The 27679-nt window shown below is 43.5% G+C and overlaps 1 protein-coding gene across 1 annotated transcript in view; it reads right to left on the minus strand.

Moving 5' to 3' along the window:
- The window catches only part of rnf123 (ring finger protein 123), a 176115-nt gene that overhangs the window by 122270 nt on the left and 26166 nt on the right, over nt 1-27679 (minus strand). Inside the window, exons 22-31 of the mRNA XM_072665512.1 lie at nt 22185-22285; nt 21524-21716; nt 19421-19566; nt 13947-14030; nt 12957-13064; nt 11751-11928; nt 8743-8817; nt 6155-6242; nt 5215-5302; nt 3952-4036 (exon numbers count right to left, since the gene is read on the minus strand). Of these exons, the coding sequence (XP_072521613.1) occupies nt 3952-4036; nt 5215-5302; nt 6155-6242; nt 8743-8817; nt 11751-11928; nt 12957-13064; nt 13947-14030; nt 19421-19566; nt 21524-21716; nt 22185-22285 (1146 nt within the window). The remainder of the gene's footprint in view (nt 1-3951; nt 4037-5214; nt 5303-6154; nt 6243-8742; nt 8818-11750; nt 11929-12956; nt 13065-13946; nt 14031-19420; nt 19567-21523; nt 21717-22184; nt 22286-27679) is intronic.

The raw sequence follows: 27679 nt of genomic DNA on the forward strand, positions 1-27679 counted from the left end.
AAAAGTCCTCCATTAACAGGTGGAGAGCTGCAGCCAAAAGCAGACTGATGGTGAATAAAGGAAGAGAGATTGAGGTCAGAGTGTGCACCATCAAAACAAATGGAGTAGTGACAGTACACCCTGATGGCCCCGTCATCACAATGTGCCATCTATGAAGACCTATGAATACTGGCAAGGCATAAAGGAGGACTGGATGGCAGGTTAGTGGCCTTGTGTGCGAGTGTGTGTTTGTTTTTATATCTACGCTGGACAAAAATGAGCTGACTGCAGCAAAACAAGGACAATTTAGCTAATTTTGCTGTGCCAATAAACCAATAAACCCGGATGCGCTCGTGCTAATGACCTCTGAGGACGTACGCTATATACACAAAAGTATTGGGACACCTGCTCATTCATTGTGTGTTCCACAATCAAGGTTATTAAAAAGAGTTGATCCTGCTTTTGTTCGAGTAACTGTCTCTACTTGTACAGGGAGGAAGGCTTTCTCCAGGATTTTGGAAGAGCATTGCTGTGAGGATTTGGTGGCTTTCCGTTACAAGAGCGCTATCACTACCATGGTGGATGATGATGATGGTTAGTCTAGAATTTGAATTCTGAGCCATGCCGCTTTGCCATCAGCAGCTGGAGCTTGAGAGAGCACAATTTGGCAAAATTTGAGAAACAAAATAGAAAATAAAATCACCCCACCTTGTCCCCAACTCCCCAACTCATCCTAAAAGTATTGGATGGAGCACCATCCTCATTCCACTGCTCCACAGCTCAATGCTAAGTGGCTTTGTACCCATGGTAACATAGCATTAGGCATGGCACCAATAGGTTGATGTTTATCTGCTCCAGAGAGTCCTATTCTATTGGCAGTGCTTCTCTACAGGGACTAAACAAGCTGTGTTTGCGCATCTGCACATCTGTGGGCAGCCAAATGCATTCCTTAAAAAGGGTGTCCACAAACATTTGGACATACAGTGTATCTACAGTGCATCAGGGCTCTAACTTCATGCTCATACATACCCATTAGGTCATTAGTACAGGAGCGGATCCAGGTTCGTTTAAACAGCTAAATCGTCAAATCTGGGCTGAATACCATCATCTATGAGGACCTATGAATACTGGCGAGGCAGTACTGGTGGAGGACTGGATGACAAGTTAAAGGTTGTACCCTTGTGTGTGTGTGTGTGTGAGTGTGTGTTTGGTTTCATATTTTCTATAATAAAGCAAAATTAATTTGCCATTCGGAGCAGGGCTCTTCTAATCTGGTCCTGGGGGGCTGGTATTCAGCACAGTTTGACAATAGCGCTGTTCAAACAAACCTGGATCCACTCATCTGCTAATTATCTCATGGGTATGTATGAGCAGGGAAATCACTGAAATGTGCTGGACGCTGGCCAGCGTCCAAATCAAGCCATCAGGACTTGAATTGGAGAAGCTGGATATACTTACCGTGGGAGTGTATGGATTTCATGTATGGACCTGTCTCTTCTAAAGGTGTATCAATCGTCATGTGTCATAGAAACCATGGACAATAATCAAAACAAGGCAGCTAGGCCTGAGTCACCTTGAGTGTTTAAGGTGGTAGTAACTTCAAGCTCCTGCAGATGGCGCTGCATGAGGGTGATCGGGCTACAAATACCTGCGGGGTGTGTGACGGGATTCATAGATTAAGAAGAGGTGGTACAGTGCAGTGAAGGTCTCGTTGAATGTGTGGATGGGAAATGGGTCTCAAAGCAGATCCAGTTAATGATTGGCTAAGAGGAGTGATTGGATTTGGGCGTGGCCAAAGACCACAGTGTGAAGGAAGTGGCTGAATCTGCAGGTGTGTAGAAGCACACGGTCATACGGGTCTACCAGCAGTGGCAGAAATCCCAGACTACTGGAGAAAAAGGACGTTGTATGAGGGGCAAACCATACACCATACGTTTGTTTGCATGCCCCCAGTGGCAGGAGCCGGAATTACAACTTCATTTACCTGTAACTGCAGGGACATTGATTCCAAGGCATTGGTATGATCTCTCTATGTGAGAACGTAGTGATAGTCAAATGGCTTAAAATAAATGGAAGGAGGTTGCGTCAAGTATAAGTACAGCCTATAACCCAGCCTTTAGACGCCATAATCTGTCAACTGCCTCGTTACGTGAAGTTCTCTTACAGCAATCAACAAGTCTCAGCAAGTCTCCCTTTGCCCACCATGAGGCCCTTGCAATGTATCCAAAATGCAGCGGCGCGGGCCGGCTTCAAGGTTTCTAAATTCAGCCATGTCACTCCTCTGCTGCGTTCTCTCATCACCTATCTTCCTGCTGTAGCTGCTGCCCAGGTCATCAGATTCAGAACCCTGACACTGGCCTTGAAAGCCAAGACTGGACCAGCCAGCCCCTCCATACTTGATGGCGATGGTCAAAAGCCGATCTGCACCACGAGCCCTTCCAGCTTCAAGTACGGCTCAGCTCGACCCGCCATCCTTTAAGATCCACTGAAGACGAGCGTCTTTCTAAGAAAGTAGCCAGTAAGCAGAAGTACAGTGTAGGTGTTTCTAAGAAAGTGGCCAGTAAGTAGAAGTACAGTGTAGGGGTTTCTAATAAAGTGGCCAGTGCGTGGGTGCAGAATGCAGGTGTTTCTAAGAAAGTAGCCAGTGAGTGGAAGTCTGGGCTTCTTAATGGTCGTATAGATCACAACAGAAGCCATTTCCAATCGCTGACCATTAAAGCAAACTACACTCTTTTTGTTTTAATTTACAGATCAATAAAGGCCTTCTTAAATTAGACGACAAGGAGCGATCGCTCTGCCTTCAAAGGCTGGAAGTGCCGAGGTGCAGCAAGGCCACTTTCATTAGCAGGAACTATAAAGCAGCATCCCAGAACTCTCCCTGAGAATCCAGCCAGAGAGCCGGATTTAGAAGAAGGTACCTTGAAAGAGGATCGGTGGACTGCAGCATATGATGGATGGCGCCTCATTTCAGTATTTGTTTTCTTTGATGCTATTAATAGGCTGCTCTCGGCCTGCGCTGTGCCGCACATGTCAGTGATGATGAGGAAGATTTACTGCTTTGTTTTTGGCACAGAAAGGGGAACATTAATACAGCGGCATTTAACGTGATGGGCTGACACATTCTGCAGCAGTGTATCCTCTCTCTCTCTCTCTCTCTCCCAAAATTACAGAAGTACTTCTGACCAAAAGCTTGAGCCGAGAAAGGTAAAAGCCCATTGATTAACCTGTGTGTCAGAGGAGAAACCGGATGCCTGGATACACATTACTGTCAAAGTTACACACAAAGGTGGCCGAGAGGTCAGAGAGGAAAACTGGACAAGGGCGAGAGAGAAAAGAGACAGGAGAGCAGGAAAGGGAGAGAGCTGCACAAAAGTTTGTGGACACCCCTTCTAATAACTACATTCAGCTGCTGATGCACACAGACATACAGCTTGTCTAGTCCCTGTAGAGAAGTACTGCCAATAGAATAGAACTGGAGCAGAGAGTCATCTACAGGCACCATGCTGCCTAATGTCAGGCCAGGTGAGGGGAATAAAGCCCCCCAGCATTGAGCTGTGGGGCAGTGGAACTACTGTGTTCTCTGGAATGATGGATGGTGCTACATCCAGTACTTTTGGGATGAGTTTGGGATGATGAGGAGAAGTGAGGTGATGACCATTAAACATCCTGACCTCTTTAACGCTCTTGTTGATGAATGTAATCAAATCCTCACAGCAATACTGCTCTACAATCTAGTAGAAGGCCTTTTTCCCAGGACAGCTGAGACAGCTACTCCAACAAAAGCCGGATAAACACTTTTTAATCCTCTTGATTTTGGAAGAAAGAATAAATAAGTAGGTGTCTCAATACTTATGTCAATATATAAGAGCTATAAATGAGAGCAGAGAGAGAAAAAAAAGAGATGAACCAAAGTAAGGGAAACATGAATACAGAGGAGAGAAAGACTGAGAGAGTGACGAGAGGAGGACTCACTCTGCAGGCTGGGCAGGTTGGCGTCTTCAGGTTTGGTTTTCAGCAGGTGGGGCAGACGTGTGTATCTGTAGCCGAAGCCACAGCCCTGCAGGGAATCAGCCGAAAATGCAATGAACATGACTGATCACTGACCCCAGATGCAATCGGTCATCCAAGACAAGTCTGATATCTTATGTGTGCCTCTTTAGGAGAACAGGAGATGCTAGGCTAACATTGCTAATAAACACTGCACTTAAACTGTCACCAATCTTTGCAGTAAGCCATAAATCATGTTTTCCATTTAATTACTCACTTTCCCTGAGCCATTATTTTTGTCACTGCTATTAATCATGTGAAAGCTCACACTAATCATGTGATTGTGTGCAGGGTCAGGCAAATGTGCTTAAACAATTTTATTTAAATAAACTACATATATGTAACGGTCAATAAGATAAACATAGGGCACCAAAGCCAGTGTCAGGAACTATAGTAGAACAGTAGAAGAGTGACAAAATACTAAAGGACACTTTAGTAATCTTAAAGCCAGGTATACTCTCGTTTTAAAGCCCGATTTCGTCATAGCCGACCGAATTTCAGGATCAGGCCGAATCAGGAAAACAATTCCAGATTAATTGTCCAAACGAGCTCAGAGTGAGCAGCTGGACAACCGAACAGATTTCTGATGACAAAAATTTTGGACACTCTTCTCACAGCCTGAGCAGTCTCACGAGCCGCTTTTTAAGACGCATGTTGTAAACTGTATTGGTTACAGACAGTTCCATACATACAGATGCTGAAAATTGCATTCACCAGCTGACAAAATCTGTCTGTAAGTCACAGAATAGATGAGAGCGAGTTTTTGAATGGAATTTCAGCACACAGTACGGCACAAGTTAACACCGCTATGCAAATTTTGACATACAGGGCACCATATGCTGCTAAATTGAGTGTTTGTGTGTAGACAGACCTCTGCCTGTGGGATGCATTTCCTGTGCAGTGTGAGCACCACCTTGCAGCATGACAGTCGGACTGAAAATTTTCAACAAGCATGATTATATAAATCGTAGTGTGTCCGTATACGGCGAATGATTCAGATGTGAGCGAGTTTTCACCGAGGAACAAGATTTCCAAAACTGCACAGTGTGTGCCTGGCTTTAAGTTCATCCAAGGTACTTTCTTTAAAGAATTTGTGCTTCAAGCTAAACAGCATTTTTGCTTTAGTGTTTATTTATCCTCAAATGAACTGCTGAGTACTAAATAAAGGGTGATGATAGAGACGCTCACCCTCCACAGGCGAACCAGGATCCAGTTGGTCTGAGCCCATGGCCTCTGTTCATACGGAGCCAGCAGGTTCCTCATCATGGCCACACGCCTTAAGAAAGATCCAAGATCATGATACTGATTAGTAACATAGTAGCATAGTAAAATGCTATTAAAGCTATAGCAAATAAATGACACAGTATTTCGTTATTTTATTCAAAACGTAAATCATCCAGGACATGTTTGGTGTCTGACATTTGCTTCCTTGGATTTGCCATAGAGATACAAGGCAACGGTAATTAAGAGGTTTAGCTTATATCCCACCAATTAATATCATGGACTGCTACTGGCTGCAACACCTGATGTTCTTATGTAGTTTTGACTTGCCTTTCTAACCTAAGTTTTCTAAACTACCCAGGTGTGTGTGGATGGGGTAGTAGGCATGCAGTTTGCACAATCCTACTTGGTAGGGAAGTGTTTCTCAACCCTGGTCCTGGAGGCACCCTGCCCTGTACATTTTAGTGAAGATTACCTGAATCAGGTAGGTTGGGAGCAGGGAAAGCACAGAAGAACAGGGCTTGGGAAAACTGTGGTAGGGTATAAGCATTACATTACATGTTAGCTACATTAGCCTTGTAGCTCAAGTACAACATTTAAATAAGCCAACTCCAGACACCAACCATGAGTAACTCCATTTGGGGGGAAATGTTTAGTCTTGATTTTTTGGCCTAAACCATTGCTTTAAGTTGAGACCATCTTCTGCACACTGCTCCATAGTACAGAAATACTGCCAATACAATAGGACTCTCGGGAGCAGATAAACATGAACCTCCAGAGGGGTATAAAGCCCCCCAGCATTGAGCTGTGGAGCAGCGGAACTGCAGTGGAATCATCTGGAATGATGGATGGTGCTTCATCCAATACTTCTGGGATGAGATGGGGAGTTGGGATTGTGGGTACTCACTGCTCCTCTGGGATCCTCTCCACTGCTCTGAGGGATTGTGGGTAACACACGTAGCTGGCTAGGGCTTGCATCAGTGAGTCTTTGATGTCTGAAAGGAAGATGGAGCAAAAAGGAGAAGAGTATGGTAGACTTAGGCCGATGTCGAGGCAAACATCTCATTTTCTGGGATGTATTAGGATGGTAATGTGTGAGTGAGTAAGTGTGTGAGTGTGTGTGTGCGTTTGCTTCAATTTATTCGTGATCAATGATCTGTGAGATTTCTTCGAAAGCTCATCACGGCCTTAATTGAGAAAACAAGGGATCAGGGCCTTAAGCTAGCACGAGAGACGAGACTACACTACATCAATAACACGCCGGCTGTATCTCGGCATGTCATTAGGATAGATTACGGATAGGGAAGCAAGTATGAAAGGCAGAGGGTATCTAACTGCAAATCTATTAACGATCATATCTGCTCACACGCTTTCGCGGGCCGTCTCGGCGGATGTTTTTCCTACCTATATCAATATCAACCACCCGGGATGGCTCGCGGCGAGGAGTCGTAAAAGTGTTATTGAACAGCGCTGCTTATCGCGCTCCGAAATGAAACAACGCCGCTCTCGCGCAACAGATTCCCTCGTAAAGCGTCACCGTCCGTAGGAATTATAATTCAGAGCACACGGTCAACCACCCCTCACACACACACACACACACACACAGGCCCGGAGATACGCTGAGCCAGGCAAACAGCCGGACGTTGTTGGCGAGAGGAACGGGGGGACAACTTTTAATTATACTTCTATATGGAGAATTAATCTGGGTGACGAATCGGCCGCAGAACCCAACGGCTATAATAGCTTTAAAGAATTCCCATTAAAATAGCTCCCTAACAGATTGCTCGCACATTTTTGGAGCAGATTCTTTGTGCACCCTTCGCTGCAGGTAATGAAAATAGAAAGGACATTAGGAGAGACAGATAGGAGAAGGAGAGCGGGAGAGGAGGGAGTGAGCCAAAGAGAGAGAGAAAGAGAGAGAAACAAGGGTAGCAACGTGCAGCTTGATTTAGGAAGTGTCGTGTGTCTTTGCGATCGTAACGAAGTTCGCCTTGCTCGGCTCAAATCTTACTTAAAGTCTCTTAATGAATCATGGGTGTTTTTGGGCGTAACATGCAGTAATAAACCAATCAGTGTCTCTCTCGTCATTCCCTTTAAGAGACAGGTGCGGTCTGTCTGACTTTGGCGGGTTGCTATTTCAGTGGTGTAAAGCGTGGGGAGGTGTACGAGCGTCGGGCTGCACGTGCCTGTGTTGACAATTCACTGCCAAGATAGCAACGAACGTCTGACTGTTGACATCTGCCTAGGTTGTTTTCAGTCAGTGGTGCTCCTGTGTTTTCCGTTGCCAAGACAGCGATACGCCAGAAATCTACCTGAACACCCCTCATTTCAAGACCACCGTACCCATCAACGTAGATATATTAAACCACTCAGGGGGAAGACTTGGATATAGACTGTTAGCGGGGTGTAAGATACCAATGAGCATGGCGAAGCACCTTGTGCAGGGTGAAAGATGGGGCCCCGAGCATGAGAGTATTGGAGAGAGAGCACCAGGGTACAAGGGAGAATAAGAGAGAGAGAGAGAGAGAGAGAGAGAGAGAGAGAGAGAGAGAGAGAGAGAGAGAGAGAGAGAGAGAGAGAGAGAGAGAGAGAGAGAGAGAGAGAGAGAGCGCTCATACATTAACCTCAGTGTGAGTGGAGCTTATGGCAGTGGGAGAATGTAGCCCAGGTCTCTAATTTAATATTTGTCTCATAAATCATAATAGCTCTGCTTTTATTACATGAGAGCCTGGACTAAGACAATGTAATGAACTGAACTCAAGGTTGGGAAATATGTAGACACACACATACACATACACACACACACTTCTAGTAACAGCAACTCCCTTTTTAAAACCCACACAGTCTTCATTAGTTCTAATCTGTACTACTGTGACGTGTCCAGCAGAGTGTGTGTCCTGTCACACGTCCTGTACACGGTTCTGTAATGTGTGTATTGTAGTGCACATTCTGTAGTATGTGGACTGTAACGTGTGTATCGCTGCTGTCCAATGAAAAACATGGTTGTCTCTCCATTGTTAAAGCAGTTTTACAGAATCAGGAATCACCAAGAGGACCCCCAGTGAGCAGAGCCTAAGGCGACAGTAGCGAGGACAAAACTGCTTCAGAACTGGAGGAAGAAACCTTGGGAGGAACCAAGACTCACAAAGGAGACTCGACTCATTGTCCTCTGGTTCAAACGATGGAGTTTTCAAAACGTTGGAGGGATCAACCAATGGAGTTTCCTCTACTGTTTGCACCCTGTAGCTGCTCTGTACACTAATTAATGAATTTAGTAATTAATTATGAATAAACAGTCCAGCAGAAATGCTCTAAATCACTAAATAAACTCTTCCACTGACTTTCTTTCAAAGCTCGAAACATTTTTGCTTTCCCCTGTAAGGTCACTATTTCGGAGATACATGCTTTTCATTGGGCAGTGACAACATACTGTAATGTGTCTCCTGTAGTGTGCATCCTGCAGCAGGTACTGCTGGCTCAGTGGGCTTGGTTTACCTGTGCCTACGATGCGCGGGTCTGCAAAGTGCTTGGCGAGAATAGCAGCGAGCTGAGTGAGTGTGTCCTCATAGCCTGCAAGTGAAACACACGCACCAGGATTAACAATAGAGGCAAAACAAGCAATGTGTATGTGTGTGTAATATATAAATAAATAAATAATATATAAAAAAAAATATATATATATATATATATATATATATATATAAAAAATTTAAAACACAAACGTGTATATATAAACAGCTGTAAAAATATATATATATATATATATATATATATATATATATATATATATATATATATTTTTTTTTTTTTTTTTTTTTTTACAGCTGTTTATGATTCTACATCATACAACATCAAGAATGAATTAATCTGAGATCTACCAAATCACACTTTTTTTTCTTACTTACAGTTTTTAATATTTAAATCTACAACAACAACTATATTAAGATCATTTTAAGCCTTTAGGGGATTTTAACTATTTTGTTTTGAACTATCTTTTAACTATTAAGTGATCTCAAGCTCTTTCACTGGTAGAGTACAGAAATGTCAAAGTGCATGTAGGAGTTTGGAACAGTGTTACAAATCTACTGACGGCCCGAACCTAAACCAGCTTCTCCAATGTTTACGTGATCACACCCAGACCAGGGACACAGGCAGTCTTTGAAACTGGGATTGTAAAATTGTAAATGATTCAAATGATACTTTCACTGAATGATTCGAGCATTTTTAACAACAGGGTCTGAAAACAACTTTCCAGAAATGTGGGTCCAGACTCCTAATGAGCATTGCCAAGGGAGAAGGTGTCAGGACAAACTTGAGGGGAAACAGGACTCTCAGCAGAGGGTAGAAGTATAATTTACAAGTAAGATTAGACAGAGGCTCCTGAATCATAGAAAAGAAGAATAAGGCACCAAAAACCAAATCAGTGAAAAGATATGGTGACCTTCAGACTGTGTATATATATATATATATATATATATATATATATATATACACATACATATACACATATATATATATATATATATATACATATATACACATATATATATATATATATATATATATATATATATATATATACACATATATACACTATTTCTAGAAAGTTGTTTTCAGCCACTTTTGAAGAAAAAAAAAAAGAAATAAAATTATATATATATATATATATATATATATATATATATATATATATATATATATATATATCGTTGTTATGATGCATCTCTGTTTAAACTCTATTTTTGCCAACATCTTTTACTCTGGCGTTCACTGAAAACAGTCATTCTGTACATTGTGTCCAAATTTCAGGGACCAACATAAATGCTCCAAAATGAACTGGTATAAAATGTGTTACTCTGACTTCTACTGAAAGTTAAGAAGTTTTTCTCCTTCCTCTACAAATTGCAATTTTGGAGATACAAGGTTTTTGCATTACAGTGACAACATACAGGTATTAGCTTAATGCAAAAGCATACAGCTACAAAACGACTGTCTGATCCAGTGCTGAGAATCTGCACAAATATGGCCAGAACCTAAACCAGCTTCTCCAGTGGTCACTTCAAAAACCTTCAAATCAGTGCCCATGTCCAGATCAGGGAAATAGTCGTCCTCAGAATTTGTTAATTATTGTAAATTAATCATATTATTTTAATTAAATTCATATAAAACTTTTGAAGGAAATTTGGGCTAAGGGGCAGATTCACAAAAGCTTGTGTCTGAAGATCAACAGTAAGAAATCAAGAAGTTCTTAAATGCAATTTTTAAAACATTTTAAGACGTTCTCAAAAATTCAAAATGTTTTTAAGACACTCATTGTTGTTTTCTTATTTAGGCCAATTGTAAGACATTCTTTTAAGCCGCAGTTCAGAGCTCATCATAAACAATGCAAAATTGCACTTTTCATTTTTTTATATTCTGTTAAACCTGTGCAATGTAGAGCAGAAAGGAGGAAAAACAACAATCAAGAATCAAACTAAGCATTTTAATGTTTAGTAAACAACAGCTAAAGTGAATTGCCCTTAAGTAGAAACTAACTGTACGAACTGTACAGTACAACCTTCCCTATTAATCCTGTTTAATTACACTTTATTTCTAGTAATTTATCATTTTAGAGGCTTACTTTCTGAACTTCTGAACTGTGTAAGGCCAGTGTGAGGCCTCAGTAAGGCTGAGACAATATTTAAGTAATATTTAACTTAACATTTTTATATAAGTTAAACATTAATATTAAATATTAATATTTTATAATTAATATACTATATATATTTCGAGAATATTAAATGTTGTTATTAAAAGTTATGAATAGTCAGATTTCTGAAGGATAATAAAGTTAACAAAAAAATAAAAATATCAGTTCTGAGAATCTGGCCCCAGAAACCAGAAACCAGGACTCAAATGGTCAAAAATAATAAGTCCACCAGAATTCAGTTAGAAGGAAGATAAACTTGTGAACTTGGTAAACTTCTGACTGAGTCACACATAAACCTTGTATCTCCATTTTCTGCATAATCTCAATCTGGCAGTTGTTCTTTACATTGTGCCCAAATTCCATGACCAATGGACCAATGGAAATGCTTCAAACTGACCTGAAATTAAATATTTGTACACTGACTTCCATAAGAAGGTTTTTTCCTCCTCCTGTAAAGCTGCCGTTTTGGAGCTATGTTTATGATACTGTCTGCAAAATTTGATCCAGTGCTGAAAATCTGCACAGACAGACAATTCACCATGCAAACGATTCCCATCAGCTAGTAAATCCCCCTGAAATCCTCATCAGTCTTTAAACCGGCTTAAATCCTTCACCCAAAAGTGCTAACGGCACTAATGAGAAATGAAATTTATGGGGCGTCGGTTAGCATCATGCAAATGAGACCAAGTTAACTTCCCCCTTTTAGCCACGTCAGCACTTTTTTCGGATGTAAGCCAATGTCGCTAACGCAAGTCCGAGAGGCCCGTGGAGCGGCTGGCTAATTGAGCGTGTCGTGCGTTTATTGACTGGACACCTGGGAGCTCCTCCATGCTGTTGGAGGGGCTGAAGTAGTTCTTGAGGGCGCTGTAGCTGTTCATGGCCACGTTGAGGTAGAACTCTGGGGTGAAGGCGAACAGGGAGCCCGTGTTATCGGCATGCTCGATGGTGCGGATGCACACGCGGAGCAGCCAGTAGACGTCCAGCATCTTCTCCTGCAACGAGGGCACACACACACACATACAGATCAGACTCAGGTCGCACTGAATTTCACAACAGTGCATGGTTGCAAAGACACGTTGTCCAAATGTTTGTGGACACCTCCTCTGAGGAATGCATTCAGCTAATTTAAGTTGCAAATGCACACATACACACGCTAGTTCTAGTCCCTGAAGAGAAGTCGTGATATAGAATAAGACCCTCTGGACAGATAAACATGACCCTACTGGCAACATGCCTAATGCCAGGCATAGGCTAGAGGGGTACATCGCCCTCTAGCATTGAGCTGTGGAGCAGTGGAAGAACTGTGTTCTCTGGAATGATGGATGGTGGAGCTCCATCCGGTACTTTTGGGATGAGTTGGGGAGTTGGTCAATGATCCTGACCTCACTAAAGCTCTTGTTGCTGAATGCAATTAAATCCTGACAGCAATGCACTTCCAAAATCTAGTAGAAAGCCTTCTTTCCTGGACAGTAGAGTCAAAAAAGAAAGAGCAGGTGTCCCAAAACTTTTGTCTATATAGTGTACCACTGCACTGTGAGGTGGCTTTTTTTATTTAATTATAAAGGCCTAAGAAAATACTCTCTGCTGATTTTCTAAATAATGGCAAAGTAGCACGGCTCAAGATTCGAACTCACAGCCTCCTGGCCGTAGTAGTAGCTCACTACACCGCTGAACCGCACGAAGCCCAATCAGGTTTATTTTATGACATGATTCCAGAGGCAGGCAACAAAAGTAGACACATTACAGCACATATATCATTTCTGACCTCTAGACGTTCTTGCATTAAGGCCAAGAACAGCTACTGTTTCTTTTAGATGCAGCTTAAACATCCGTCCTTGTTTATAGGGCAAATTAAATTGTCCACCGTAGCAAGTATACAAGTTTTACAGGCCTCAGAGCGGCAAAGAATGCCAATGCAAATACGGGTGTCCTTTGTAAAGGCATCTAGAATATGAATGAGCAACTCCTCCTCCTCCTCTCATTCATGGTTTCTAATGTCGGCTGGTGTGGAGCGCAGTACCTTGGAGTAAATGGTGGCATTGATCCAAGCCAACCTGCGGCTCAGGTGGTTCAGCTTCTCAGCAAACACTTTCTGGCTCTTCTGGAGTTCCTCCAAAATATCCGGTCTCTGGGAAACACACAGCACATATTAACTAATGTGAGGAAACACTGTCTGAATCCTAAACGTACGACAGGTGTTACATAAAGTCCAGCTGCAATTTTCTTTTTACAGCTTCAAAAATATTATATAATAATAAATAATTCAATCAGCTATTGGCCAGCTCAGCATGTTTAGAGAGATCTACTTTAACCGAAGAAATATTCCGTAAGCGTACAGTCATGGACTAGCCCCAGGGTTCTGAAAGTCAGTTGTGGGAACTCCACGCTCTGCACATTTCTGTGTTTTCCCTACTCTACAGCTACAGGAGAGAAAAGGTTCTGCTCAGTATCTAAAAGTTTGTTTTACTTGGCACTGCCAACATGCCTAATGCCAGCTGTGGGCTAGAGGGGTATAAAGCCCCCCCCGGCATTGAGCCGTGGAGCAGTGGAACTGCAGTGTTCTCTGAAATAATGGTGGATGGTGGTGGTCCATCAAATACTTCTGGGATGACTTGGTGGAGGTTGGTGGGATGGTGATCGTCCAACACCCTGACCTCACTAACGCTCAAGCCGAGTCGTACTGGAAGCTGGAAAGGCTCTTGGTACGGATCAGGCTTTTGACCATTGCCATCAAGTAGGTAGTGAGGGTCTGGTCCGTTCTTGGCTTTGTAAGCTAGGGTCAGGGTTTTGAATCTGATGCGGGCAGCAGCTACAGGAGGCCAGAGAAGAGAGAACGCAGCAGAGGAGGAGCTGAACATGGATATTATGGGGTGTTACATGGTGCTCCACAATGACCTTTTTGTGCTGGGTTATTGTGCCACAAAGTTCCGTTGTATTTCTGCCCCACTACCTACCCCTACTTACAGCAGATGGTTGAGTCCAACTAAGTTCCACTAAGAATTTTGCTTACTCTGCCTGGGCATCGGGCAATCTTCTCTTCTGTGTCTTTCAGGGCGACAGCGTACTCATGCACGTCATCCGACACAACCACCATCTGTGAAAAACACACACACACACACACACACACACACACACACACACACACACACACACACAAAACACACACACAACACAAAAACACACACACATACGTTCGTCAGAGTGAGCCTAGAATGAAAACTGCTCTCCAGCCCTTATGATCCCGCGCTCTTGTAAGCCTGTCAAGTCTTCACTGGCTACACGGCAGGAGTCTCAGCACCATAAAAACAGGCAGCAATTCTACAGGGGGAGGAAAGGGCCAATTATCACCGCAGAGCCCTCAATACCTGGTGGCTGCCATCTCGAACTCTGCACGGGTGACCAAATCTTCAAGAGGGAATAAAAAAAGGTCAGAGGGGCACATCACACCGAAAGCAATACTCCAAAGTCAGCGACAGTTATTTACTGTGTAGCAGAAAGACGCTAACAGAAAATGAAAGAAGTCACACGGCTGATCATGAAGCTTATTTGTGGCTGAACTCTGAAATCTTAACATCCAACCCACTACTCGAATACTGCAGAGCGAGAGCTGTGTGGAATCTCTGCATGCTTTAGGCTGGAAGCGAATGTTCCTTATCTAAGCTTGGATTAGCTTAGATTATGCATGCATACATTATATGGACAAAAGTATTGGGACACGTCACTAAATCAGAACAGATTCGGTAGTGTTTCATTCAGGCCAATTGCCACAGGTGGATAATAAAATCAAGCCCCAAGCCATGCAGTCTGCCTTTCCACACATTAGTGAAAGAATGGGAGGTTCTAAAAAGCTCACTGAACTCCAGCGTGGTTCTGTATTAACTGCAAAAAGTCAGCTGGTGAAATTTCCACCCTCCTAGATCTTCCTCCATCAGCTGTGAGAGGTATTATTATTGAACAGTGGGAGCGTTTAGGAGGAGTTTATCCAGGGAAGAGGGCTTTCTACTAGATTTTGGAGGAGCATTGCTGAGAGGATTTGATTGCACTCAGCAATACGAGAGCATTAGTGAGGTCAGGATGTTGGATGATCACCACCCCACCTCATCCCCACTTCCCCAGCTCATCCCAAAAGCACCAGATGGAGCACCATCCCTCCATCATTCCAGAGAACACAGTTCTTCCACTGCTCCACAGCTCAATGCTGGGGGGCTTTATACCCCTCTAGCCTATTCTACGGTCAGTACTTCTCTATAGAGATTAGATAAGATAAGCTAAGTGTGAGAAATGGGTCCAACTAGTGATGGAGGCAGTTCATAAGAATGAGGATTGGCTGTAAATTGGGTTGGAAAATGGGGTAAAAAGTAAAGAGGCCAAACTTGACTTAATGATGCCAGATTCTTCAGACCAAGAACACCCTAAAACTGTAGCTGTACAGACATCGAATCAAGCTGGAGAACAACAGTGTAATAGTGTGTGATCAGAACTGCGAAACATGACTCAACGCTTTTGTCCATTTTTGAAGATAAGCCTTCCACAGAGTGCTGGACACCGCTGTTCTTGACACTGAACAGTATGAAAGACTTCCCCACACAGTTCAGTAGCGCTCGGCCAGCATTTAGCCTGCTTTAGGTACTGTAATCTGAATGGTTGTGTGAGTGGTGTGGTGTGAATGTCAAAAAGGCACGGCCCTTTTCAGCTGTTGGTCGTGACACAGGCTTAGCGTGATTAAGTGCCTCTGCAAGCACAGGAAACTGCTAAGCGAGCCGCGTGTACAGTGTAATTCAATGCCATTCAATTAAGAACACAGACTTAACTGCAGTGCAGGTCTGCATGTGGGCCTTTTGTCAGCGGAGTGGATAACCTAATGGAGGCGCAAGCACTTAGGATTGGATAATGCTAGCGAGAGGCGCCGGCGTCGGTGTCAGGGATATCTCTTATATCCTATCCTTATATATATCCTTATATAAATTTTAATAAACGTCAACCTGCTTTGTTAGTTTTTCTCATAGCTCTTAAAGTGACGGCGAGGCAATTTTTGCGTTTTGCGATGTGCTGGCTGAGCTAAAGCGCCAATCTCAAGCATATCCTGGATCTTTGTCTCGCTGTGGCTGCAAAAGTAAACAAATCGGTCAATGAAACTAATAAAGAAAGAAAGATCTAGCGAATAACAATCTAACTTAAACTATTTGCCAGCTTACCGGCAGCAGTGCTTAAGATTTTGTCGTTTACACTGACCGCAGCAGCGTTCCTGAATTGAGAAAGGACTAAATATTCGAATAAATGGCACCACTGCAAAGCCTAATGGTCTAGTAGGTTTTCGTCCAGGTTTTTCTGCACACGTCACACCTGTTTACGTACTTGTGTCACCTGCTCAGCCTCTGAAAGAGCATTCAGTACTGTTTGCTGGTTAACTGAGCAACTGTGGCGCGGCTAGTGGCACTGTGGCCCGGGGGAGTCGAGAGTTCGTAACCCGAGCCATGCTGCTTTGCCATCAGCGATTGGAGCCAGAGAGAGCACAACTGGTCGTGCTTTCTCAGAGTGAGTAGATGGCGCTCTCTCCCCTCATCGCTCTTAAGCGATGTTGGCCGACACGGAGCAGGACACCAGACGCTCTCCAGAGAGCCTCTCAGCCACAGTCGAACATGACCAGTCCCCATAAAAAAAAAAACATACTACTGCATGTGTGTAGTCCTGTGACTTTGCCCTGTCCAGTCTATGACGTGGACTCAATGGATGAAAACTCCCACGTCGAGCCAACTGAGCAACTCGAGCATCTCAAAACACCTCGACAAGAATGACTCGGGCGACTGCTGTTAGAAGGATCCCGTGGTTTTGGATCTGCAGCCCCTTTGCAAAGCCAACTCGCCTCTGCTAAGCTAACTAGCTCTGCCACAGCACCACTGAGCATCCGAGAGAAATCCGACACATCACATTTGCCATAAAGCAGTGAGGTAGTGGCTGGTTTTCGGGAGCATTGCTAGTGCTAGGGGAAGCTACGAATGGGTGGGTTAATTGCCAGTACCAAATTGGCTGAGGGGAAAAAAGGAAGAATATTGGCAAACAAATTATTATTTAAATAAATACAGAATTAAATAAATGAATTTATTTTTATTCATATTAAAATATATATGCATGTGTGTTGCATACAGTTGTAGATTAATATATACTAATTCTGGTCCCTTAATGCAAAACGTTTAAGCCAAAGCTTTACCCTCTGGAGTTCAGGCCGTGCTGGTGAGTCAAGTTTGAGGTTTCTCGATGTTTCTATTAATATCTAGATCAGAATTCAATCAAAACATGGATATTTATGTTTTTTAAATATTTTAAGTGTTTCTAATAGAGAGGCAGATTGTGTCAGACGAAGCAATATAACTCATATAACACAAAAACGATCATGTGTTTTTGTTAAATTAACCAAAAATAGGTTGTACACAGTAGCTCCAGTGCTAAACTAGAGAAGCACGCATCAGAAACTGACCACGTCCAGGCTGATTGATTATGTTTGGAAAAATGAGGAAATAATACACACTCGATTTCTCAGCCTTCTGATCTTCCAGGACTTGTATGAGCTGCAGAACCATGCTAAACCAACAAGCCTAAATACCAAAACGTAGGAGACGAGACAAAATCAGCACTTCTTCACACTTCGCTTGAGTGAAATAATGCTCCTCGAGCTCGAGGAGGCCGCGGCGCGGGGAAGACAGAAGACCGAGTGGATGGTATATGGTTTGCCGAGCAAAGCACTTCTCCGAGCGCACAAATTACATCCACCTTCATAGATCGTGAGTGCATCTCTTACGGCCTCTCAGATGAAAGAAGACCGCATAAAGGATGGTTTGCAGCCCGAGCACTATCTGCTCTCGTTTGAGTAACAGGATTGGTTGGCCACATTCGTGTGTGCACCCTAATGCCTTCCTTAAGGTCAGTAGAGAAAGCTTCCAGAGGAGATTCACGTGGACAGAGTGAATTCGAGAGCTGGTAGGCAGCGTCAGGACTAAGAATCTCATAAAGGATCTCATAACTCCTAAAATAGGACTTTTAATGACTGCACTTATCTTTTTATGCCTACATGAGTGTTCTCAGGTCTTTCTTTGGCAGTAGATGTTCTCCCCCCGTCCAGCACTTGGCCTAAATATCACTCAAGCGATCATCTGTTCTTTACGTTTAGCTTATTTATCTCAAAAGTCGAAGCCATCCTATTGAAATGAGCACGTAACCCGAAATCCTTGGACAGGCTTACTCCTCAGGCTCACTGCTTTATGGCAAGTGTGATGTGTCGGATTTCTCTCGGATACTCGGTGGTGCTGTGGCAGAGCTAGTTAGCTTAGCAAAAGCGAGTTAGCTTAGCAAAGGCGAGTTAGCCTACCGAATGGGCTGCAGATCCACAACCACAGGATCCTTCTAACAGAGGTGTGGGAGTTTTCATCCATTGCGTCCACGTCATAGACTGGACAGGGTGGAGTCACAGGACTACACACATGCAGTATGTTTTTTTTATGGGGACAGTTCATGAACACAGAGGGGAACGTACTAATTTAAGAAATGAAATTAATTAAAAAATGTATAAATTTATTAAAAGGGGAAGAAAATTAAATACCATGGGCAAGATTTCATCGATTCTGAATGATGGTCAAATGGAACTGGAGCTTCTAGTGTTAAGAGTGAATCTGGCCCAAACATTTGACCAAACCATAGATTTTAGAGGCTAAGCTTGATCGGTTTGGATTGAGGTGAACTTTGGTTTCTTGAGAAGAGTTTCAGAGCATTACTAGGATCTTCAAGATGAATGAATGAATAAATAAATAAATAAATAAATAAATAAATAAATAAAGAAAGAAAGAAAGAAAGAAAGATTGAATGAATTAGTATATAAATAAATAAAAGAAGATACATAAATTAGTATATATAGAAAAAAATGCATAGATAAATAAATAAAGGAGATACACAAATTAATACGTAAATCAATTAATCAATAAATAAATAAATGAGATACACAAATGAGTATGTAAATAAATAAATAAATAAATAAATGAGATACACAAATGAGTATGTAAATAAATAAATAAAAGCAACTTGATAAAACTGTATAAATGAACCTCTGACCAGTTTGCAAGGAGCTCAAATGCCCGTACGCACCTGCAACACATCCCCAAGACATAATTCCATGGGGTGTCTCCAAACTTCTGCCTGGTAGGGTAAATAAACAAACCTCACATCTCGACTCCTTTCTCTCTCTGACAGGCCAGACTCTTAAAGAGACAACCTAAAGCACCAGGTGAAACCAGCTTCAGTAGGATGTCAACAAACATGGCTCAAGCTCAGCTCCTGGCATGACTTCCCCTTGGCACATTATTAGCCTCGGCCTTTGCTCTGCCCTACTCTCTCTCTCTCTCGCTCTCTCTCGCGTGTGCTTTTCTCTTTCCTGGCACGTACACAGAGAATGGAGATCTTGGAGAGGGGTGATGCTGGCTCTCGCGGCTATCTCACCTTGCCCAGCTGTTGATGAACACTCAGGTTGTACATCATCACAATCCCGTCCAGGATCTCCAGCAGGGACTTCTCCGTGATTGGCTGATCGGGCTCTTCGAGTGGTCGCCCCAGCAACAGCCCATCGTTACCATGGCTTCCCTCGACTGGAGTCAGGGGGGGAACGGGGAGAAAAAGAGAGGAAGAGAAAGAAAAAAAAACATAGCATATTATCTCCCGGCAAGGTCTCAAAACATGGCATCTTTTTCTTGAGGCAGGTGATTTCCTCCCCCCCCCTCACTCCTTTCTCACCACTCCTAGCCTAGCTAATTGGTTTCCCGCTGACTTCCTTTGTAGGGCTGGAACTTGCAGCTTACTGGTGCTGGAGAGGGCTTTGTGATGCTCTATAGGGGCTGAAGATAATGTAAGTGCTGCCGACGTTAAGCCTTTCTTATCTCGCTGTGCTACTTATCATAACAGCAAAAATAGTACGGCTTCAGTACAAAACACTACAGATCTGAAATCCAAGGCCTGGGTTATGTGGAAGTACAAGGAGATTTCCTTTAGCACAATGGCTATGTACCATGCTATACCTTTTAACTTTTAACATTAATACAGGTTTATACAGTCATGTTCAAAAATACTGGCACCGCCCTGCAGACAGGTGAGCCCGAAATACAGCTTTCTGTCAGAGCACATCATTGTGCCATTTACAGGTAACGAAATGAGGCCTTCATCAGGTTAGTGTGCCACAGTGCACACACCACCTCCTGCCAGTGAGCTATTGCAACATAGGAGTGGGAGTCTGGGGTGTGATTCCATGTCTTTGTGGCTATTCTGCGCTATACTAATAAGAGTCCTTGTGCAAGACTCCTAACACACTACATTAGCCCACAATGCCTCGACTGTGTACACGGCATCGGTCAAAAGGCGATCTGTACCAAGAGCCCTTCGAGCTTTAAGTACAGCTCGGCTCGACCCGCCGTCCTTTAAGATCCATGGAAGACAAGCGTCCAGGATTTTTTCTGTCCTGCACCGAAGTGGTGGAGCGGACTTCTCCTGGGCGTCCGAACAGCAGAGTCCAACACTCGCTGTCTTCGAACGCAGACTGAAGACCCTCCTCTTCCGAGAGTACTTAGGCAGAGTGTAGTGCATGATAAGTAATGGGGCCTCCAGACTGACCATGAGTTTAGTAGTATCTAAGCTTAAAGGGATCTTCTGCCTCCTAGCCGATACAAACTAGCTAAGGGTATTTCAGTGAAGCACTTTTGTAAGTCGCTCTGCTAAACGCCTTCGATGTAAAAGTTAATAATCCCGCCAAAGAATTTTGTGTGCAATGTAGAGCCCACCAGAGGGCGCTATGAACGGGTCATGAATAAAACAAAGAATCGGAAATGGATTGGGTTTAAAACAGTAGATCCTCAAACTTTAAAATTTTACCTGGATCGATCCCGATCCACTAGACTGTATCTGGAAATCCATACTACCAAATATTAAAGCAGCATTACGGAGATTGGTATTTCTTGCTCCTGGGCTCCCCCTACAGTCAGAAAGTCTAATCCTCTCCTGAGCCATCACACAAATGGACAAGCCGATCTGTACCAAGAGCCCTTCGAGCTTCAAGTACAGCTCGGCTTGACCCGCCGTCCTTTAAGATCCATGGAAGACAAGCGTCCAGGCTTTTTTCTGTCCTGCACCGAAGTGGTAGAGCGGACTTCTCCTGGGTGTCCGATCAGCTTCTTGGACAAGCTGAGAGACATGAAATCATGACTGAAAGTGTAAGGATCACGTGGACTGTCGTGTTTGAATTACTTGCGTATTTATTTAAGGTTTAAATACTACATAGTCTTGCTTTAAGTTGAGGGTGCCAATAATTTGTCCAGTCCATCTCTGAGTCTTGAATGGTATCAGGAGTTACATTTTCCTCTGCTTTTTTGTGTTGGTACACGAGAAACACGAGAAATAAACATGTGAATACCAAAACATTTGTAATTGCGACAATGTTCTGGGAGCAGGGGTGCCAATATTTTTGGCCATGACTGTATTTGTGTTACATAGCCTTCAAGTATAGAAACCATGTAGCTACTATTTTGGTTAGCGTTACGTGTAGCATAAGCAACTCACTGTCCTCCTCGGTCCTCTGTTCCACAGGTAGAGTTCGCACTTTGACTTTCTCAGGCGGGGCCAAGGGTCGCCGTGGGGTCATGAGGCTGACGGCGGCCGTGCTGAGGAAACGATTGGCTCGGCCCAGCGTCGGGGAACTTAGCCAGCTTGGCCTAGCCAGGGCGCCGCCCATCGCTGCTGCACCAGATGGCCTCTGCAAACATCACACATAAATATATGTGAATACATACATTACAAACAATAAATTGACAAAAGTATTGAGACACCTACTCATCGAACCTACAGGAGCTTTCATGACATCACATGGTGGCAGAGTTGCTCTCTGCGGTTTCTATACGCTTCCACTAAGACTTAAAGAAACACCTAAATTCAATGATTCAGAGGTGTCCCAATACTTTTGCCCATAGAGTATAGATAAATGATGCACAAGGGATGCACAATAATATCAGTATTAACAGAATGAAGCTAGACTGGCCCATAAAAATGAAACATTATATTTGTGCTTTAAATAAATAATTACATAAGCTGCTGCTGCTGCTGCTGTAGTTTTTTGGGAGGTAGAGGGTGGAGGGGGGGCCTCCCTCCGAATTCTACACAGGCAGCAGACCCCAAAATTAGACGATTATATTGCGTGGGACTACACTGGTCAGTCTGGCGTTACCTGTGCGGCTCCGCTCTCCTCGTCCTCGTCCAGATCATCCATAGAGGCGGCCTGGATCTCCGCAGGGTCGATGATGATGTTGGCTTTGGAGGCCAGATCATCTAAACAGAGGACCACAAACAAGCAAAAGCAGCATGAGCATAACCTTGCACAGTCCAGTCTGGACGTTGGTCCTGAAGGCTGGGCCATAAAGGACGGATAGAGCACCAGTCAAAAGTTTGGACATACTTGAATGAATGTATGGTTTCCATACATTCCAACGTTTAAGACAAATGTATGAAGAACAGTGAAGTGAATGCTAGGGATGTCCTGATACGATACAGTGGCTGGGCATTGGGGGCTGATTCAGCTTTTTTTATTATTATTAAATAAACAGCTTTTAATGTCTGATCCACTGCCGATCCTTTGTTTTGCTGTAGCAGAGCGGCCTCTGGTGCCCTCTAGGCGCCGTGAACAGACATGATTTTCAGCTGCCGCGGTGAAGAACGCCTGATTTAATCTAAAATGACCATAAACATTAATTGTAAAGACTGTGAAGATTGTAATGACCTTACTTCAGTGAACAAAACAAAAAAGAGCTTAATTTGACCGATCAGTGCTTTGATGTTACCAGTTAAGGTCGTCTAGGTATTGCTAGGTACTGTGTCTGGCCAATGCAGAGTCTACGGTGTTGCCTGTGCAAGTTGCCTAGGCGTTTATAAGTGTGTGTAGTTGCGTCTGCATCGCTAGTCTAGTCTGGGGGGGGGGGGGGGGGGGGTGTTCTTAATGCCACGGTGTTGATTCTCGGTTTACTTTCACTATAATTTCTGCAACAATAAAAAGAGAAGAGAAGACAGACATCGATACCCAATACCAATCAGAAAACATTGTTGAATTAATAAACCGTGTACGAGAGACTTAAGGCATCGGGATTGACTTAAACATTACTGTACTAACTTTATAAAACCAAATATAACAAATTAACACAGATATAAATGTACTAATTTATTTGTCACTAAAATAAACAACGGTGCAGGATCTAACTTCAGTATTTTAAGAGTCTTAACTTCTTAAAATATATTAAAATACATAAAATCTAGCAGCCAAAACTGAAAGTAGCTTGATTTTGTCAAACACACAGTAATCAGTAAACAGTAATCAATCTTTTTTTTGAGAATAAACAGGAAACAGCTAAATATTTAGTGCAGTCTTACACCAACAAATTAACGTAAAAGGATCGGTTCCATGGATCGGCCTAATTATCAGATACCCAATCCAGCTAATTTTGTTAATATCGGGACCGATGTCTGATCCTAATGTCGGATCAGTGCAGCTCTAATTGAAACTAACAGCATAAAACAAAAACCTTCAATATTTCAAAATGAGTTCCCAGTAGATTTGTTTACTGAAAAATCCATACATCGATACACTATCGCAACTATAATATCGCAATACTTTAATATATATATTGATATAATCGAACACCCCTGACTCATACACAGCGTAAAAAGCACTATAAGCTTAAACGTTTCACACACACACAAAAAAACCTCCACAAATGTACAAGAGTTTGTTGAAGCTTCTTGAAAACAGAGCTTAACCCTTGAGATACGGCAAGTGCAGGGGGACGTGGCTTCGGTTTTGATCTCGCCAACCACATCTGCAGGCACATTACAGTTACACAACCAGCCCTGTCTGCCTGCTGGCTCAGACTGTTCTCCTGCCTCGACTGACAGGCCCACGAAACATCCTACTATTAGTATTACATAACATTTCGGCTTCACCTTCCTGCGCCATCACCCAAGCGTATGCATTTTTAAAATCCCATCAAAACACGTTAGCGTCCAAATGCAGAAGGTGCCATTTGCAACCCTGAGCGAGGAAATTGCACTCGGCGTGTGACGTGAGAAATACTGTTTCATTAGGCTGATGGAGGGGGTACACGCAGGATCTACACCACGCCTGAGGATGCGACCTCTACGAGGCCGTTACGATGACACTCCTCAATAAACAAATGTCATGGCGGTAAGGTCTCGGTCATAAACGGGAAGGAGGATGCCGTCACACTTTATTTTCATGGTCCTTCGTGTGCTGTGGTTAGGGGGGTACACTACATCACAATGCACCCCCTTAGTGACCACATTACAGGCGCTGCCGTTGGTAAATAACAGTGATCAAGTGCATGTGTGCAAAAGGAGAACTGGACCAGTGGTGTCACACTGTCGAATTAAAGGGTCTATATGGAAAATGGAATGTCTTCATAAATGGAAAGGTGTCTCTATTACAAACAAGACCCAGTATAACCTTTATTTTTAACACTGTGGGGGGGGGGGGGGGGGGGGGGGGCTGCAGTGGACCATGGAATAAAGTGTTACTGAGATTTTTATATTGTACAGCAGGCTTGTTTGCCAAGAACAGGCAACAACGATGAAGACCCATGTGGCTCTGGATATAAATTTGATCCACTCCTGAGGGAAGACACGGTGTCCATCTGCCAAGCTCATCTGGCAAGCAGTAATAACAGGCCCCCGAGTTTGTCCAACAGGCTTGAGTTTGCCTTGGGTTTGGTCCATCGCCCTTCCAAAAGGTTACGAAGGGCTGAATTAAATCTAGTGATTTACACTGGCTGAACTGGGCAAATGGGACATTACAGTTAATGAAGAAAATAAAAGATTAGAGGGAAAAAAAAAAAAAAAAAAACAGGGGTCCTTGATTCAAGCTCGGGTTATTCAGGGGCAGCTGAAGTTGAACAGTGAGTCTGAATGTGAGCCGGTTGAGAAAGAGAGAGAGGACCTTCCTGAACTTGATGCAATTCCTGATGTCTTTTCCCTTAAAACTGCAGGTAAACTAAACAAACAGAACCTTAGGGTTGGGCGATTTAACGGTAATATCGTATATACTGTGGAGGTCTCTCAAAATGAGGGCGATATTTTAAAATGACGATGTGTGTGATGTGTCCGATTTCTGCCCATGTGCATTTAAGACTGGTAATCACATTGAAAACAGGTGGGGAAAAAAAAAAAAACAAAAAAAAAACACGAGCCCACCGTAGTTGCGGGTTTAGCGATGCAGAGTTCGGCCTGAAATCTTGATGAGCCAGTCAACTAAATGATCCTGGAAAACCCTCATCCTAAGAGCATTCACTCGACTCGAGTCCAAACTCGGCAGAACCGGTCTCTCATTTCCCCTTTCTGATCCTCCCAACACCATGCTAAGCTAATGCTAACCAGCTTCCCTCTCTTGATTCAGTCTAGAATCCCGGTTTGGACCCCGGATCATGCTGCCTGCCATCAGCAGCCAGAGGGTGAGAGAGCACAATTGGGTGGCTCTTGCTCTCTCAGGGCGGCTAGCCGATGCTTTAGAGCTGGGTACCCGGTGCTTTCCTACGTCTGGCTTGGTTGGAGGGGGGTGTACTAATGAGTGGGTTGGGTAATTAGCTATCTACATCTCATTTGTTTAATTAGGTTCACTTTATCTAATCACACTTCAGGTCAAATTAATGCTGAAATGCACACAATTGTGTGGCACTGTACAGAGGGCTGACCATAGCAGTGTCCGGCCAAGCATAAGCCCAGGAGATTGCATCAATAATATGATCCAATGAGGCCACTAAAGACACACATGCAGACAAATGCACGCACACCCAAGACCGAGGGAGCAGTTAGCAACGTCCAACAACAAGGGCTGAAGAGAGCCGTCAATAACCACTATCAGACGAAAATGGCAACGGTAATGATGATGATGTCACGACCCAATCGATGCTGCCCTTCAAGCCCGTCAGAGATAATCATTATGATGAGCGGCAGCGTGAGGAACCTTGCACTTCGAGGCTGCATTGAGGAGAGAGATGAATAAAAGCCTTAAATCCAAATCTATGTTGTCAATCAGTGGCGATTGACAACACCCTCCTGCTCGCCCCATTCCTACAGAATCTCCGTTTATAGCCGGTAGCAGCCCGCCCCAAACGTCTCAATGAACAGGACAACAATATTCCGGCAGTTCAGTCTCAGTCATCTCCCCTCCTTCATTCCAGGGCCATGTTTAACCCCCGAAGCTCAATGGAAACAATCAGCGGCGTCAGAGCAGCGCTTAATCAGTCAGCGGGAGGACAGCTTTCACGGGAGTCGGCGGGAAGACACCAGAGAGCGTGAGCAGCGTGTTGTAATAATCAGAATTTAATCAAGCAAAGACGGAGCTGGGAAAACAGCCGAGAACGAGGAAAGCGTAATGAAGGAAAGGGAGGCGGGGAAGGAGGTGTAAAGTGGATAAAGAGAGAGTCTGTAATGTATGGTTCTAGGAGGAACTTTTAAGGGGTATAGAACCTTTCCATGTGGAGGTCGTTTAACCTGTATAGCCCTTTTGACCCTGTATGTAAGCCCACACTTGGTCCCTGTCATAAGACTACATTATGGTCAAAATGACCATAGGCCCCGAAATAGAACCCTGCTGGACTCCATATGATATCCTATGTATATATTATGGCCAAATAATGCACAACAGTTTCATTGGTTGCATTAGGGTTAATAACTGAATGATAACCCTAGTGTTCAAGGGGTTAAAGGTGCCATGCAATGTTTAGATGTGGTTCTACACGCCTATTTACCACCCTGTTACTTGACCTCAGAATAAAACACACTCATTTTCCTTTCATTGAGGGCGTGTGGGGAAAAAATATGATAAGCTTGGCTTTAATTGACTAGTTTTCGTTACCGTGACAGCCCATGGTCGCCTTGTAGCATTGACTAGCCTAGCCGAACAGAATCGCAGAATTTTCCGAGAGTCGTACGGGGTAGTGTTGCTAACCTCTCTGGGTGCATTCAGTTAGATATTAGATCAAATATATTATGAGGGACTGGTAGGGTCAGCTTTTAGCCTAGCATCTGGGTGACACCTGCTCGCACCTGCCATTCTCCTTCCTACGGCTGTAGTGCAGACATCCACAGTGGCACTATCTCCGGACGGGCCTTCTCCACAAGCGGTGCTTCTCCGAGTCGGCCTAGCATTAGCTTTTAGCCCTTTTCGCCTCACTTTCATATTCTCCCGAAGTAGCTGTTTAGTGCATTTAGTCTCAAACGGCTTTTGCTAGAGTATTTGTCAATGTAACGAGTCAGGACTGTTGCAGAACAGTTTGGGGGTATTATGCTTTACCGTTCTACTACTACTAAGTTTTTCCCTTTAAAAGGCGGACATGGCTGTGTGTGAAGTTCGCGGTTTGTCACTTCCATGGACTAAACTTTCCTTATTCAACTGTTCAAAGACAAATCTCTATTGCAGGACATGTTTAAACCTTTTGAAAGCTTGCAAATCTGGTTTACAAAAGGAACATCAATTGAAAACCATCTATAGGCGCCTAACCGATTGTTTTTCAATGGCACTGCTTCAGATTCAGCATTTCTGTGGAATCACTTTGCATCTGGTGCCAGAGTGTCTGAGCATTATGCATTAGAATTGAAAAACCTTTAGGCTTCAGCCTGAACGGGCAGGGCTAAACCCCTGTAGGTGGGTGTATGCAAATG

The sequence above is a fragment of the Salminus brasiliensis genome, chromosome 21 (assembly GCF_030463535.1).
Source record: "Salminus brasiliensis chromosome 21, fSalBra1.hap2, whole genome shotgun sequence".
Classification (NCBI taxonomy): domain Eukaryota; kingdom Metazoa; phylum Chordata; class Actinopteri; order Characiformes; family Bryconidae; genus Salminus; species Salminus brasiliensis.